Source organism: Eschrichtius robustus, chromosome 19, assembly GCF_028021215.1.
Source record: "Eschrichtius robustus isolate mEscRob2 chromosome 19, mEscRob2.pri, whole genome shotgun sequence".
Classification (NCBI taxonomy): domain Eukaryota; kingdom Metazoa; phylum Chordata; class Mammalia; order Artiodactyla; family Eschrichtiidae; genus Eschrichtius; species Eschrichtius robustus.
In genome coordinates this window covers 17,583,252-17,600,694 of record NC_090842.1, presented here as the reverse complement: position 1 = coordinate 17,600,694, position 17,443 = coordinate 17,583,252, and the positions used below count along the sequence as shown (strand labels likewise).

The window sequence follows — 17,443 nt, the reverse complement described above, 5'->3', positions numbered from 1 at the left end:
ATGACCCCCTCCTGGTATGCACACCCTTGTGGTATAATCCCCTCCCCTTGAGTGGGAGTGGTCTAGAGACTTGCTTCTAACCAATAGAATATGGTAAAGGTGATGGGCTCTCTCTTCTGTGATTAATTTACAAAGGATTTGGATCTACTTCTTGCTAGCTGACTCTCCACTGCCTTCTTGGCTTGTGTACTTCGATGAAGCAAGCCGCCATGGTGGGGAGGCCCACATGGCAAGGGACTGAGGGCCCCTTTGTGTCAACAGCCAGCGAGGAACTGAGGCCCGCAGCCCAACAGCCCGTGAGGAACTGAATCCTGCCAGCAACTACACGCTCTTAGAACCTTGAGACGGCAGCAGCCCAGCCAACACCTTGATGGCCATCTGTGAGCATCGCTGAGCAGAGGACCCAGCTAGGCCCTGCCTGGGCTCCTGACCCAGAGAAACTGTGAGATACTAATATGTATTGTTTTAAGCTGCTAAAGTTTATGGTAATTTGTTATGCAGCAATAGATAACTAATACACTATCCTAGGTCAGATTAAATGTCCTTGGATTAGCATTTCTTCCAAGTCCCAGGTCCTGAATGTGGCCATGATTTTTAATAATGAAAGAGCCATGGCATGGAGATTATCTGTAGTTCAAAAAATCACACTAACCAGGAATATAGGCAAAAAGGTACCAGTATCACTCTTCTTCCTTTTCTTGGGGAAAGAAAATACTGGGAAGTGGGAGTCATTTCAATCCCCGCCCCCAGCCTGTGGCCTGACATCACTTCCCAGGTAGCACCGATGGCCTCAGAGGCCTTGGGTCTGGCCCAGCCTGCGACTGTGGCGCTCTGCCTTGGGTTGTTATTCATTCTTATCTGGGCTCCCAGCCAAACCCAGTTGGCAAGAGTCATGTCCAGTCTCTCAAGGACAATTTTGGGTCCGTTTTCTGTACAATCACAGGGTGAGCAGTAGGATAGATGGTGCCACTGCAGCAGTGAATACACCTGAAGGACGGCCTTTGCAACCCCAGGACCCCCATGGGGGTTGGTTCAAGGGGCACATCTCCCACCTCAGTGGTGCCTCCCTCGTGAGCATCTGGGCCCTGGTGAGTTGTGGGTATAGACGTGTCCTTTTCTTCTGGGAGGGAATTAATTTCATCCTTGAACTTTCGGTTTTTATAGTCGTGGTTGTTTGCCAACTCTTGTGATTGGTTCACATTGGTTAAAATACGGGGTATTATGGGGTGGGAGAGAAGTAGCATATGCATTAAACTTTTATCCTGTCCCTACTCTTTTTTAAAAAATATTTTTTAATTTTATGTTTTTAAATTTATTTTTTATTTTTTACCTTTTGGCCGTACCGTGCAGCATGTGGGATCTTAGTTACCCGACCAGGGATCAAACCTGCACCCCCTGCATTTGAAGTGCAGAGTCTTAACCACTGGACCGCCAGGGGAGTCCCCCGTCCCTACTCTTGAACAGGGGCACAGATCCTTGAGGCATCGGCTGTCTGCCATGGGCTACAGGAAACCCCTGGATAAGTATTTTTTTTTCCAGCTTTATTGAGATACAATTGATACAACGTGTTAGTTTAAGGTGTATAATGTGGTGACTTGATTCATGAATATATTGCAAAATGATTACCACAGTAAGGTTAGTTGATGCATCCATCACCTCACATAGTTAGCACTTTGTTGTTGTTGTCGAGACCATTTAAGTCTGGGATGTGGTGAGAACATTTAAGAGCTACTCTCTTAGCAACTTTCAAGTGTGTGATACAGTACTGGAGTCTTTATCTGCTGTGGGGTAAGAGGTAGGGATAAAGCCAGGGTTGAAAATGAGGAAGGAGGGGATAATAGATGAACTGAGGATGTTAGTTGGTTATTTTGGTTAAAAGTTTAGCCAAATTATGTTATCATTGATCAGATACTAGCTGTAGCATATAGAGAGGTAGACACTGGTGCTAAGTTGCAGAGAAGGAAGACACTTTGTGGAGTGTAATAGACATATATGTACGAGAAGAGATCTTGAGCTGGGAAAAGACTTCTTAAATATGATCCACAAAGTGCTAACGATAAGGCAAAAAAGTTGGTAGGTTTATCTACATCAAAATAAAGGTTCTCTAACTTCCATATGTGCAGAGACCACCTATTTCTTAAAAACACAGATTACCAGAGATTCTCATGCAGTAGGCAAATTGTATAAATTTACAATGAAATAAATGATATCTGAAAAGGGTAATAAATACTCACTATGCATCATAGCTTAATCATTTTACTATGGTTTACTATCATCTGTGTTCTTGAGGTTATTTTTAGCTCTTGTATCCATATTTAGGTAATAGTATGTAACGTTGTGCTAGTATGCATCTTTTCCCCATTCATGTTGGTTTTGAAATCAGCCATGGTGGGAGTATTTACACCAGGGAAATTGGAAAAGGCCAGAAATCAATATCCTTCCTCCTCTCTTTTAGAGACCTGGTTGTTACACATTTACCAGCACTCCACTGGATATGGTCCTTAAAGAAATCAGGAGTGGTATCAGTAGTGAGGAAAATCAAAGCATGAACTATCCGAAGGGCAGAGAAAACCTTGTATATTTATTGCCCAAGCAGTAGTATATAGTAGAGTACAGCAGGGGTGAAGGTGTGGCAACTTGACCCAATTTTTTTGCACCCATATGCTCTCCAGATTCCTTCAAAGTCTAGCCGGGATGGTTGCAGCCAAAAGCAGAAGTGGTGGGAAGCAACTCTGGGGATGGTTCCCAATTCCATGTTGAACTGGCAATCAAATGATTCTCTTGCCAAGATGAGATTAGTCAATGGTGCCATCTAGTGTTGAAGAACAGATTGGCTCCAAAGAGGAATGCTCAGAGAAAGATTTCTCTTGACTTAGGACTTGGAAACACACTAACTAACGTAGTTTCCTTTTCCTTTCTTTTCCTCTATTTTCTTTCCCTACTTCCATTTCCCTGTTTCCGGAGTCATTTTTCTACCTACTCCCCCGATGGGAATAGCCATTAGTTTTTGTTTGTTTGTTTTTTTGAAAGATATGAACTCAGTGCTTCTTCCAGGCAAAATAGATAAATGCTGAGAGTTGAAAGGCATAGATACGGAAATCAGCACTTGCCTATATTATGTATAATAATTTGGAATGAATTTGTTTAGGGAGGCTGTAGAGATATTCTCTTGTGGGTCACATAAATCAGATGCTTCTCTACTTCCCCAACACGTCCCATATCCTTCCTGTTTCCTGTGTCAGGGGCAGATGGAGTAGTTTGGTTAGCAACCGCAGGTTCATTCTCAGGCCTTATTTCTGCTTCATAGATCTTTTCGTGGGAAAATGGTAGAAGAAAAGGCCTGTTCGTAACTTCCAAGTGAATAGGATCTTTCATTCTTTTATGAGGACCTGTGTTAATAAGTTCTTTTATTTGAAGTGAAGGTAATTGTGCACGGCTAAGTTCTCATAGCTGGAGGGTCCTCCAGAAACGAGAGTGAGATTCTGGGGTTGCTAATTCCCGCTGGAAAGGTTTACTTTGCATCTGGCACATTGGAGAAGTAATATGGTAGTCCTTCAATGACGATTACTTCCCTTTGTCCCTATAGTGATTGATGATCTGAGTAAAATGAAAGAACATTTAACTAATTAGTGGGCCCAAAGCTGTTGTTCCACCCTGATAGTATCCATCTTTTCACTAAGGATAACTGACCTCTAAGTTTAGGGATATTTCAGATGTTAGTTATCAGACAGAAAACTAGTAAGGAATAAATGCCCTCCTCTCTGTAACGTGTGTAGCAGGAGCAGCCTGAACTCCCTAAGTCATTGTGGAATGTTTTGAAAATGGAAGGAAGGGAATGTCATAACTCTGGATATGAGGTCCAGAATTGGGATCAGACTTTTTCTAGGATACTTTTTCAATGTGTTCAAAAACAACAGAAGTAGTTTAGAAATCTCGAGACTGCTGAGCTATCCAAACACATGGCTTTATTTTAGGTGAGGGCCATGGGTTTTGCAGTCAAGTGAGCCGCTATTTGTATAAGCAAGACTTCATCAATATTCTTACAAGGCTCACCCCCCTTATATAGGATGGCAGCAATTTTGCCTTAGAAAATGAGCCTACGTGACTCTAGAGGCTACAAATGAATTTTGTTAGAAGTAGGAACTGAAGAGCCTGTTAGGAAGGTAGAAGTCAATGTTGCCACATGTGGCTCAAATTATTAAATATAACAAGGCCTGGGTATTCCCACATTCTTATATGCTCAATAAACATTCCAATTTATCAAATGGTGACAAACTAAAAGCCTGTGGCATTGTCCTGTTAGACCCTGGGAAAGCTTTTTAAGTGCAGATCATACTACTAAAGGTGGATATGATCCTGTGTGGTCTCAAGTTGCCCCCGATCCTACATAAAGGACCCACTCTTTGGGATGACATTCTCCTCCTTCCCGCTGCCTAGCCTCAGAATCATTGCATCCTGGCTCTTTCCTGCCCACCGTGGAGAGTTTCCCTTTCTCAGTCTGTTCTAAACATGGCAACCAAATCTCAAAAACTTCAACACACTCCTGTCATTTTAAATGCATCTCATGCACCTCAAGCTTTGAACTATGTATTTTGTATTTCTTTTATTCGGTTAGATAGAACAACCATCTGACTTTTGACTGCTGCAGTAGACAAAACTTGGTTCTCTAGTTTTTTTCCCTTTACTATTTCTTTTTTTTCTCAGAATCTTAATGAACCTTGAAGAGACCACTGATGTGGGTGCTCCTATTTGTGTAGGATAAAAGCTCAGCTCTACATCAGCCCCCAAATTTCAACTAGTTCTTTGGCAGGCAGGTCTGTGGATTAAAAATGGATGCTTCCAGTAACTTTGAGGCATTATAACATTATGAAGTGGTTTATGAGATTCCACTGACTTAGTTTTAGTGCCATTATATTCTTAAATACCTGAACATTGACAGTCCATATGGTGCACTAGAGAACTCTTAGGGAGGTTCTAATCGCTCAAGAAAGGAAATTAATATCCAAGTGACAGCTGTAAGTCAAATGATTAAGTATCTTCAAACTTACTTTGGGGAGACTTTGTTCCATCCCCACTAACCTTGTGGCCTGACGTACTTAGACCTACTGCAATAGTAAGTGAATGTGTCTCTTATAAAAAACTGTTCTAGGGACTTCACAGATGAGGAATCTGAAGCATTAACTAGGACACAGGTCTTCTGGGCTCAGTTGAGAGCTCTCCTCCCTACAGCTGTCTGTTTTTAAAGGAATGAGGTGCTTTCATAAAAGATTCAGTCTAAAATAATTCTTTAAGGCAGCTTCAATTAAAGACTGTCTTGGTTGCTTCTGAAAACAACGGATCACCACACCCAGAGTCAAAAACGACCAGAACACAGACTTAAAAACCAAGCCATTTAATTGTGTCTTCGAAGGTAAACAATATCTTGAGATGGATCCCAAGCCCCGAGAATGCCAGAGCTACGGGTCCAAGAAGTCCCGTGGGGTGGTACTCTCAACAGAGTCCAGAGGGTCAGACCTCAAGGTGTTCTGAGGCAGAGTACTTATGGAATTCGTGCATTCCATTTTGCAATTTTGCAGACTCCCAGAAACAGACCCCAAGAGTCTCTTGAGATGGGGAAAATTCAACTCCTGGTCTTATAGATAAAAGCAGGAAGAGTACTAAAAATGTTACGTTTATGTCTCTTCACTTTTCTCACACAGTCTGAAGCCTGAGCTATCACATTCCCAACTCAGAGCAGCCTAAGCTGCAGTTCAGGTACAAGATTAGTCTCTCTATCCAGAGAGCTCTCATCAATACAGCTTTTGCACTTAAAGTGAAAAGAACCCTCTGGCGGCACAATGAGTTAGTTTATAAGATTTTAATTTACAAATTAAAAAGCTACATGTTTTATTTTTTCTCCTTTTTCTCTTCTTTCTTTACATCACTCTTTTCCTTATCTTTCTCTTTGTCATCTTTTCTATCCTTTTTGCTGTCTTCTTTTTCCTGCCCTTCTTTCTTCTCTGCGTCCCGGTTGGCGATCTTGTTGTTGATGAGGTTGTGCAAGGCGACCACGGAACGGATCAGCGAGGCCAAATACACCACCACCATCTGGTCATTGGTCTTCAGGTAAAAGGCCTTGACAAACTCCTGCAGGCTGACATCTGGCAGCAGGTTGAAGACGTCCTGCAGCTGGTAGATGATCTGATGGTTGATGGGCAGCTTGCCTGTGGCCACTTTCTCCAGGTAGCTCCTGATATCCAGAAGCTTGGAATTGAGTCCCTTCAAACCATGGACCTGGTTTGTGATCCGCTGGGAAAGAGTGCCCACTGTAGTGTCTTTGATGTCTCTGTAGGAACCCACAAGAAAGGGCAGGAAAATACATCAGTGTCCTGTACTATCACGCAGATTTTCACATTCTAAGGAAATACTAAGTTTGTGAGGAGGGGCAAGTTTTCCAAAGGAAAAATGTTACTTCCCCATTTGATAAAGATTTGAGTAAAATTGCCTTAATCTTGTTTTCATTTGGAGGAATATGTTTTATCTTTCTCATCACAGGGCATTCTTCAAAAGAAAAGAGAGAGGTAAACTGAAATCATTTTCACTAAAAAAACAAAAAAAAAACCCTCTCTACTTCAAGTTCCCTGTTCCTAAAAAGGGTGGCATTTTCTCCACCTGCATCTATATGATGTTGGGAGAAGCTTTTAAATCAGTCAGCAGTAACTTTTTGAACTGGAAGGCATCTTATTGTTTGAGAAAATCTATGACCATTTCAAGTAAGTCAGGGTTATGTAAGCAGAGGATTTAAAAATAAAACCCCAGGGCTTCCCTGGTGGCACAGTGGTTAAGAATCCGCCTGCCAATGCAGGGGATGTGGGTTTGAGCCCTGGCCCAGGAAGATCCCACATGCTGCGAAGCAACTAAGCCCGTGTGCCACTACTGAGCCTGCGAGCCACAACTACGGAGTCCGTGTGCCACAACTACTGAATCCCACGTGCCTAGAGCCTGTGCTCCGCAACAAGAGAAGCCACGGCAGTGAGAAGCCTATGCATGGCAACGAAGAGTAGTCCCTGCTCGCCGCAACGAGAGAAAGCCCACGTGCAACAATGAAGACCCAATGCAGCCAAAAATAAATAAAATATAAATTTAAATCAATCAATCCATCCGTCCATCCATCCCAGTCCAAGATGCAGATTCTCTGCAGAAAACTGGCTAGCTACAGTCATTGAAAAGGAGGTACACTGAAAGAGCACATGTTTGCTTTTAAATAATTCACACATCTGTTCCCGTCACAGCCAGCATTACAGCTTCCAGACAAGGTGTGCTGTCCACAAACTCATAAATCATAACTCAGGACACTTTAGAGATGGCCCAGGACTAGAACCCAGGTCTCCCTATTCCTGATACAGATCTCTTCTTTACACTGAGCAGCGTCTTGGGCTGCTGCTGATTCTGATGCTGTCCTGAAGTCTCACCGTAACAAGTGTTCAACTCCGACTTCCTCAGCTTCCTCTGCTCCAATTTCACTGGTCACGTGCTCAAATGTTTTTGAGGTTGGAGTTCCATCCTGGGAGAGGAGACTTAACTACAGTTATTTACTTACAAACAAATGAACAAACTGGCACATGTTCCTTTTCATGCCTTGATTCTTCTGCTTTAAGCCAAATCACTTCATGGGTGTCATTACTGGCTTTTTCATGGCAAGGGTGGGTAAAGTTTGCTTTGAAAGCTTTCAAAGCACTGTGACTTATAAGCTGAAGTCACAGTGGTCCTGCTCAGGGAGGAGGTGTAGTGGGGAATCATCATTAGTTTATTTCTAAGGAAAATCTTGATATTCTCTCAAGCCTGCAGTAGAGTTGAACATCAGGGAAGTCTTGATTCAAACATCAGGGAAGTCTTGATTCAGCTAAATTTTAAGGACTTATAAGCGTTCATTCTAAAATAGGCAATATTCAGAACACCTGTAGTTGAGGCAAGCTCATGTCAGAAGATACAACTTTTAACCATCTGTTGTCCCTTGGGTCAAATGGTCAGAGCACCAAAGCAATGTGGTTAGAATAACTGATTTTCTGGTGACCTGAATTAGTCAAGGAACCCATTAGTGGATGTGGTTTGCTGTATCACTTAGTGATTTCTTGATGGGACTTAGGAGAAACTTTTCTCAGATCTAGTGCCAGAAGAGGCTGTACATCTCCTGTAAAGGCTGTAAAATGTGTGTGAGGCATGACAGCAAAGCAGTGAGTGCACAGACACTAGCCAGGCTGCTTAGATTCAAAGCCTGGCTCGCCATGTGTGATAAGGGAGCAGTGAGATCTTGGGAAAGTCACTTCACTTACACTAAGTATAAACATTAGCTGTTGTTATTTTACCCAGGACAGTGTGAATCCTGCAAATGGCATCTTCCTCTTGGCTTTGTATGCTAGGATGGTCAGAGCCTTCAACACTCGTGCAGGACTTCGTGGCATGTCTTTTCATGTACTGATTTTCCCTGGCTTCATCTTATTATATGACCCTTACATCCCCTCCATCCTCTCTATTGAAAGATCTTGTTTCATTGGTGTGTGTGTGTGCGAGTGCGTGCATGCATGTGCATGTGTATGTATAAGCAGCCTCTAATTCCTTTTTGAAAGAGGCAGGGTAAAATTTAACTTATAACAACTATACCAAGACCAGGGATGAAAGTCTTACTGCAACTAGGCAATAAATTTGGATCTAAGCTCTCTGGAAGCAAGGCAAAGAGCAATAGGAGCACAGAGCTCAGTGCAAGGAACACCTGAAGGGAACTAACTTAACAAAGCCTTTTCCAGATTTTAAAACTGAATATATGGATAACCATAAGGAAGAAAGACAGCCTTTAGTCTGTCCGTTCAACTTTGGAAATTCAAGACTGAGCTCTTTGCACACCCTAAGTGCAAATATTTTACGCTCAAAATACAACTCATATACAATTTCACATCAAATCCTATCCTAGAATTTGAGTTCAATTTTCTTGGAAATAGAGAAAAGCTATTCTGGCAGCTCTTCATGTCCATACCCAAGAAACAAGCTAACAGACCACACAGCTGGTACTGAATGTCATGGAGCTGACTATACAGGTGTCAAATCATACAGATGGGTTTTGCCATCTAGCTCCTGGCAGCTCTTACTCTATTTGAAAACCTAGGATCTAGTCTATAGGGATTGGCTATAGACTAGATAGTTAATATGGTCACTATATAGGTGGGCCAACAGTGGAAACTGCATTAGATTAAGACCAAGCTCACCAGGCTCTGCATTTACTTTGCTGAGAACATCTCTGGGCAATCATTTGACTACTTTTGTCTCAATTTCATTTGTAAAAGGGGACTTTAGATTTCTATGGTCCTATTTCTAAAATTTGGTGACTCAAATTTGGGGGAAAAAAACATAATATCAAACTACTGACAGAAACCAATAACCTTTTCTTTGTTATAAAGTATCTGTTGACTTGAAAATGGAAAAAAAAAAAACCCCAATGGCCCTAAAAGTAGCAAATCTAATCTCCTAGGCTCACAGCAAGATGACTTACATCATGAACTTCTTCCACCGAAATATATGCTTCTGTGGGCAGTCCCAAGTCCTTTGGTTTCACGTCAATGATGACCAATACCTGGCAGAAAAACAAATCTTAGCAAATCACCTCATACTGAGCACGTAAGGAATAACTGCAGCCATTCTGATGATTGCTGACGCTTTTTTATTCATTCAACCAGATATAAGCCAGAATTTTCAGAAAAAAAAAAATAACTTTACATTTCAAATTATCTTATTTGCTCTGCTCTTCAACCCCATCCATTAACAAGCTGAGAGGTAGTATAGTGAGGTTATCAAGCAGAAGGAGATTAGAATCAAGAAAGCCAGCATTTTAATCCCAGCCCCACACTTAGAAGACCTTACTAACCATTCTGAACCTGTTTTCTCATTGTAAAGAGGATAACAATCTCATACAGTTACTGAGAGGATTAAGGAAGATAACTTATATACCTAGCACTGAACAGATGTTTAACTTACTAAATACACTGGGTTACCGTATACTACACAAAACACTGCAAATTAACACAAGCTTATAGAGAAAAAGTGGTGAAATGATTCATTATCCAAATCCTTCCTAGGATGCTTTTTCTTGAGTTAGCTGGCAACGAATATGAGTCAAGAGTTTTAAAGACGGAGTACACTTACTGAGTTAGGGCAGTATCTTTTCATGAGTTCATTGATGGCGATGTCATTCTTGTGTAGTTTAGGGCCTGTGTGGTACCACCCAACTATTCTTTCTCTGGCTGGGAAGGAAAAATTGGTGGCTTTGAATTGTTACATAAAGATCTATATATTTCCCTCAAAAAGGGTAAGAACTCCAGTAGTTATGTTCTCTAGCTTTTACAGAAATTCCAGACATCTAAACCTTGACATACCTATGAAATCTAAAACTCAAAAACAGGATTCTCAGAAAACAAACAGCAGGGGAAATCTAGAGATATACATATCTCAGACTAGTTTAGGAGACCAGTCACACATGAAACAACTAGAAAACAATTCCAAGGCAATATATAAATGAATTCAAGTTCATGTCACATAGATTACAACTGTGAGTGCTGTGGGAATAAACATTTCCAAAGCAATGTGGTTGCGGAAATGAAATAAAATGAAAGCGACACATGTAACAGAGATATTTACCCTGGTGGTACTAAAGCTCTAGGGGCAGGTGGATTTTATCTGACCATTCTTTGCTTTTCTGCTGTAGAGGGCTAGCTCTCTCCCCTGAAGCCTAGGTGGTCTAGCTGGCTTTATATTGCTACTCTAGTTTCTCATTTATTCTACCTCATTCCTCTACTACCACTAGTCTTACTTCAGTCTAGCTAAGTGAAAGGGCCTTTGACATTAAACAAAGAAAAGTGAAATTTAGAAAAGGCATTATGGGCACACATATACCTACACACACACACACACGTGCCACAATGCCACTTACCATTGACCTTCTTAAACATTCCATACATGTTTTCCAAATAATCGTGGTCTAAAAACCAGACAGAATCATCTTTGTCGTCTTCATCAAAAGGGACTAGAGAGAAAAAAAACAAAAAACAGTTTAGGGTGCTAGACAGAACTCTAAGGGCACATATCACAACTGTAGACCCCTAGGCCAGATCTGATCCATGTCTTTGGTTTGTCCAACACAGTATTAAAATTATTTTTGAGTTGCTTTTAGTAAAAACTGGAAGATTTCACATACAAATCGAGACCTCAAGGTTCTCTTGAAAAACTGGAAGACCCGGCAACTGGCTAGAGCCAGACAGAAGCCACCCCCTTTGTAAAGGACACATTCTTCAGTTTGCTAAAAGCTCCATCACTTCCTAATATTCCCGTCTGGCAAATTACATCACTGCCTGATCCTTTTAGACACTGGAGTTAGTGACCTCTAGTCTAGCAGCCATGCCAGGAATTATTTTGTTGTTCTTTATTATTGTTGCTTCAATCATAAAATATATGGATACATTCTTATAAAGATTTATGAAACAGTGTAAAAGATAAGGTCTTTATCTCCCCCTTGCCTATCCATAACCATGGTTAATAGTTTAGTACAGTGGTTGACAAACTACACCCGCTGCCTATTTTAATAGTTTTACTGCAATATACGTATTAGTTTGTCTACATACTGTCTATAGTTGCTTTCCTGCTACATTAGCAGAGCTGAGCAGTTGCAATGGAGACCGTATGGCCTGCAAGTTTTAAATATTTACTATCCAGTTTAGTGTGTAGCCTTTAGCCTCCCTTTTCTATACTTAAGCAATTCTGAAATAGAATTGCTTGGTTATAATAAAAAATGGAGACCACAAAAGTTTCTTTCTTTTTAAAAGTTAACTGACATTTTAACCATACTCAGAAAATGTAAAATTTGCCTATTTATTTAAAAAAAAACTGAGGTATAATTGACAAATTTTTCTTTTACCTGCAAAACTGTTGGATACATCGAGAACTTTCTTTTGCCATGACCCCAAAAGCACACCAACAACACGCTTCTGGTTTCCAACCTTGCCTATTCTGAATGAGAAAACAGAAGGTCAGTCTGGAGGGGCACAGACAGAAGTGGACCAACAATAAGATACCCAACAGGAAATATCAATGGTACAGATACAATTTAGCTTATCTGGGAATTAATCCCACTAAACAAATATAATGGGTTAGTCCTTAATAATTCTAATAAATATAATGGGTAATTCGTGAACTTTGGACACTGGCAGTTTCACTGCTGACTGCAAAGAAAGACATGCTTGGAAAAAAATCTCAAACTTTATAGAAATTTAAAATGGAGAAAATGAAAACTCCCCAGATCTTAAGGTTTTAAATGTTATTTGGTGTTTGAAATCACATTTACTTTTATTTTTTCCTCTGCAGCTTACCTTTCTCTTTTAAATTTTCCCCATCTTCTCTGTCCTCAAAAATCTTTTCAGGGATAAAGATGCTAAAGTTGAACCAGTTTTATGGTCCAGCTTGCCAACTCTTCTCTGGAACATCTATGTCAACAAGCCCCAATAGATGTTATAATTCTTTGTACCATTTAGGGGCTCAGAAAATGATTCTGACCCAGAAGCATGTGTGTGCCATTTGTGGTCTCTGAATGGCTTAATTAGGCAGAAGTTGGAAGTGAGCTGGTGACTAATCATACTGGGAGGAGGGCTCAATGAACCAGAAAGACTACTTCAGAATATTTATTTCCATATCAAACCTCCTCAATGATTTCTGTCCTAAGGAACTGCAAGTGTTTCACTTATATCTCATTTCATTGGTCATCATGTAGAATTCTCCTTTAACCACTAACAATTGTAACATACAGAAACAATACAATTCTATGTTCAAAGCAAAGACAAAAGTCACGGTGAAATGAACTACAATTCCTTAACAGTTGCTGGTTTCATACTGATTTAACTGTATTTATCTAAACATATGGTCTGGCAAATTTATAAATGCTTACTATATTTAGGGTTTGGACCAAAGTTAAGGATTCCGTATTCTGGTGGTTCTAATTTTTTGGGAAATCTAAGTTCAAAGGAAACTTCCACACTCATGGGCTTTTCTTTTGATCTACAAAAATCCATTCGCGTTTTAAAAAACCCTGCAATTGTCTGACAGAGCAGCTTGCAGTGTCTGCCTTCACTATGCCCTTAACAAGTGTTTGCTGAATTTACTGAACAGAACTGAAAAGATGCTTGCCCTCTTAGCACCTCTAGTATCCTACAGGAGAAAAATACTAATCATTGTACAGTGGGAAAGCTCGCATATCCTGTTAGGCTAAGGGTGCTACAAAGCAATGAAACTGGACTGGGGACCCTGAACCTCACAGGAGTCTTGAGTTTGGTTTTGGCTCTGGTTGAATTGGGAGTTGTACAAAGCAAGTTGCAAGAGGATGGGCACTTAGCAACTATGACTTTACAGCAGATGCTCCCAACTGGGTCTTACAACTTTCCAAGTCAGTTAATTATCTTGTAAAATTTATGAACACGTGTAACAGGTCCAGCGGGACGAACAGCTCAAAAACAAGCAAGCGAAGGCGGAAGAAACATCTGTGGGATGTTTTCTTATTCATTAATGCCAACATCTCCAACGGGTCTCATTTTTAAAAGAAAAACTTGACTTTAAAACTTAAAACATCTACGTTTTAAGCTATCGTCAAACCAGAGTCCCACTTGGAAACTTTCACAAGTTAAATTAAAATCACAGTTCTTCCAGGGAGTCCTTCGGAGCGCTGAGAACAGAATTTCGGTGACGGCCTTCAGAAGCAAAAAGTGCGAGTCTGAAGGGCTTTTCTACCAGACACCGAGTCTTTCAGGCGAAAAGGGGCGGACGAGGTGACAGATGGGCACGAGGCCTGGGGATCATGGGCAAGTGAAGCCTGCCCCCCATACTCTGGCATCGTACGGACTGGGTAAAAGGAACGAGAAGCCCAGTTCCCGGAGTGCCGGCTGGACGGCGGGGGAGACGATGCCGGGTGACTTGGGGCTTCGTGAACGGAGTTGGTCTGGGCCCCTCGGTGACACAGGGCCGCCCCCGGTGCATCTGCGCCCCCACGGCCGCCGCGCCATCCCCAGCGCGCCGTGACTCAGCAGCAGCGGCGCCACCGGCCCCGGTAGGACGCCCCGTGCCGCCCGCTCACCGATTGAAATGATCCACCACACTGAGCAGCACCAGGGGGTGGACCACCACCTTCTGCACCGCCAGCTCCGGCATCGCGACACACCCCGCCCGCCAGGCCCTGCTCCCCGCGACCCGCAGACACCGACGGCCGGAACAGCAACGATTCTCCGGGATCCTCCAGGCCCGGCTCCTCCCCTTCCGGTTGGGCCGTCGCCGCGCGGCTCCTTCTTCCGCTCCCGGAGTGCCGCGCGCGTCGGGCTCGGATTGTCGCTTCCGCCGCCACCTTGAGGAGGGGAAGTGCCGGGGAAGGCGGGACCCGCCTCGGGTGACTGGCTGCGAGTTTCCCAGGTCATGAAAGCTAACAGGACACTGGAGACTGATAAAGGTTGACCTCCTGGTGTTTGGCCTGTACTGTCACCCGCTGCGGCTTTTCGCCTCAGTGCCTTACTAGCTCACCTCCCCCTCCCCCCCCATCTGAAGACTGGAGAAGATGCTAAGAAAAATGTAAATAGTAATAAGTAATATTTCCACCATTCAGAAAATGTTCACTTTCGCTTCTAGTCAAAATCTTCCAGAATTTCTTAGAGGAACTAACTTTAAATCTCTAGCATTAGGGCATTCCCTTAAAGTAGGTTTGGTAATTTATCTCATTTTATTGTCGGGGAATTTCTCCTTAATCTTTACCATGGACACTTAGCAAATAATCAACCTGTCTATATTTTCCCACCTGTCTTTATATTACTTACCATTTAACAAGGGTTAGAAGAATGCAGCTTGTGCCTAGAGTTAGATCATTCAGATTGATTTTAAAGTAAAAACTTACAAAAAGATTGACGAAAAGATGGAAAGCAATAAGGAAATATGTTTTCATAGTTAGCTGGGAAAGAGAAAAAACAAGACTAAAAGGGGAAATGTAGGAAAAGAGGACTTGAGCTTATTTGCGGAAGAAGGCAAATGACTTAAAATCCATGCAAGTTTAGTTTTCTGTCTGGCTTTAAGTTGCCATTTCTGTAAACAAAAACAATACTTCAGCAACGTGAATTATTTATTGTTTATCCTGTTTTTAAACGCCTTCTACCTTCCCTGTATCAACAGAGGATCTGACCTCTCTGAAGAATGACAAGGAGACTTCTGCTCTGAACCTTAGCCTCCTTCCAGTATAATTAGGGAGCTTTTGATACTCTTTCTGGGCGCCACCCCTCACGTTCATTTCATAAACTCTTCCTACTTTGGGGAACACTGTTTTGCATCTTCCTCATTTCTTTTAATATTTTTGATTTGACTGTGAGATGATTGCTGCTACTTAAGACGATAGCACTTTAAAATTAAGGAAATGTTAAGTCAGCCCCGTTGTGTGATGTGTTAAAGCATGCTTGCTCGTGTTTAGTGCCTGGATCAAAGTAGATGTTCTTGTTTCATTTCTTACGTGATGCTATTCAACACAGTGTAGACATGTAACTTATGAAAAGACCTTGGAAGGGTTTACCCCCCCTAATTTTTAAGATCAAAGATTGATTTTGATTTTTCTTATGTGTCAGGTAAGGCATAAGAATTGGAGTCTAAAGGAAGGATGTTTTTGGACTAAAATATTTAGAGTATAAAGAAGACAACTTGAAATCATAAGGAAGGTATTTTTCATGTTGTCCTATTTTTTCTTCTTTTTTAATGGAACTGACTTGAAATCATAACTGATTTTGTAGCCACTATTAGGGGCTATATTCATTCAGAGGAATGCAGAAGGAGATATAAGAAATCTACTTTCTTTTGTTCATTTAATTCTGAACTTTAAGAGGATCTGATGAGAGCATAAGGATAATACATTTTATTTTCCTTTGACTGTTTTTGTCTTTTTTTAAAGAAAGAAATGTAATTTTTAAATTTTTATTTTTTATTGAGGTATAGTTGATGTACAATATTATATAAGTTACAGGTGTACAATATAGTGATTCACAGTTTTTAAAGGTTATACTCCATTTATAGTTAATATAAAATATTGGCTATATTCCCCATGTTGTACAATATATCCTTGTAGCTTATTTTATAATAATAGTTTGTGCCTCTTAATCCCTTATGCCATGTCTTTTTTTTTTTAATTAATTAATTAATTTTTGGCTGTGTTGGGTCTTTGTTGCTGTGCGCGGGCTTTCTTTAGTTGTGGCGAGCGGGGGCTACTCTTTGTTGCAGTGTGCGGGCTTCTCATTGCGGTGGCTTCTCTTGTGGCGGAGCATGGGCTCTAGGTGTGCGGGCTTCAGCAGTTGTGGTGCGTGGGCTCAGTAGTAGTGGCTCGCGGGCTTTAGAGTGCAGGTTCAGTAGTTGTGGCACATGGGCTTAGTTGCTCCGCGGCATGTGGGATCTTCCCGGACCAGGGCTCGAAGCCATGTCGCCTACATTGGCAGGTAGATTCTTAACCACTGCACCACCAGGGAAGCCCCTGTCTTTCTTTTTTAATGTTAAATTCTCCTTTTCCCAAATTTATTGAGATGTAATTGACATATAACGTGTAAGTTTAAGGTGTACAATGTGATGATTTGATACACGTATGTATTGCAAAATGATTACCACAATAAGGTTAGTTAACGTTTCCATCACCTCACGTAATCACCATTTTCTTTTTGTGGTGAGAACATTTAAGAGCAACTTTCAAATATATAATACAGTATTGTTAACTATAGTCACCATACTGTACCTTAGATTTCCATCTTATTATTGGAAGTTTGTACTCTTTGACCAACAACTCCCATTTCCCCAACTCCCAGCCTCTGGCAGCAACTATTCTACTCTCTATTTCTGTGGATTCTGCTTTTTTCATTTCCACATATAAGTGAGATCTTATAGTATTTGTCTTTCTATCTGTCATTTCACTTACCATAATACCCTCAAGATCCATCCATTTTGTCACAAAATGGCAGGATTTCCTTCCTTTTTATGGCTGAGTAGTATAGATATATGCCACATTTTCTTTATTGATTCATGCATCAACAGACACATAGGTTGTGTCCATGTCTTGGCCATTGTGAATAATGCTACAGTGAACACGGGGATTCAGACATCTCTTTGAGTTAGTGATTTCATTTCCTTTGGATACATACCCAGAAGTGGGGTTGCTGGATTATGGTCGTTCTATTTTTAGTTTTTTTAGGAACTTTCGTACTCTTTTCCATAGTGGCTATATCAATTTACATTCCCACCAAGAGTGCACCAAGTGTTCCCTTTTCTCCACATTCTCACCAACACTTCTTATCTCCTGTCTTTTTGATAATAGCCATTCTAACAGGTATAAGGTGATATTTCATTATGGTTTTGACTTGCATTTCCCTGATGA

General features: G+C 41.2%; 1 protein-coding gene across 1 annotated transcript; it reads right to left on the bottom strand.

The window, feature by feature from the left end:
* Positions 1–5,376: 5,376 nt before the first annotated feature.
* On the bottom strand, positions 5,377–14,328 carry PSMD7 (proteasome 26S subunit, non-ATPase 7). The gene is made up of 7 exons (XM_068528374.1): positions 14,141–14,328; positions 11,939–12,030; positions 10,958–11,050; positions 10,174–10,271; positions 9,524–9,604; positions 7,452–7,543; positions 5,377–6,325 (listed from the first exon to the last, which is right to left on the bottom strand). The coding sequence occupies exons 1-7, from the start codon at positions 14,212–14,214 to the stop codon at positions 5,887–5,889; spliced, it is 969 nt and encodes a 322-aa protein (XP_068384475.1). The 5' UTR covers positions 14,215–14,328; the 3' UTR covers positions 5,377–5,886.
* Positions 14,329–17,443: the final 3,115 nt, after the last annotated feature.

Coding starts and splice junctions, on each gene's coding strand:
- PSMD7 (XM_068528374.1), bottom strand. CDS start 14,214: ATGCCGGAGCTGGCGGTGCAGAAGGTGGTGGTCCACCCCCTGGTGCTG. Junction 11,051..11,938: donor TGTATCCAACAGTTTTGCAG/GTAAAAGAAAAA, acceptor TTTTCTCTCTAG/TCCCTTTTGATGAAGACGAC. Junction 6,326..7,451: donor GGAGTTGAACACTTGTTACG/GTGAGACTTCAG, acceptor GGGTTCCTACAG/AGACATCAAAGACACTACAG.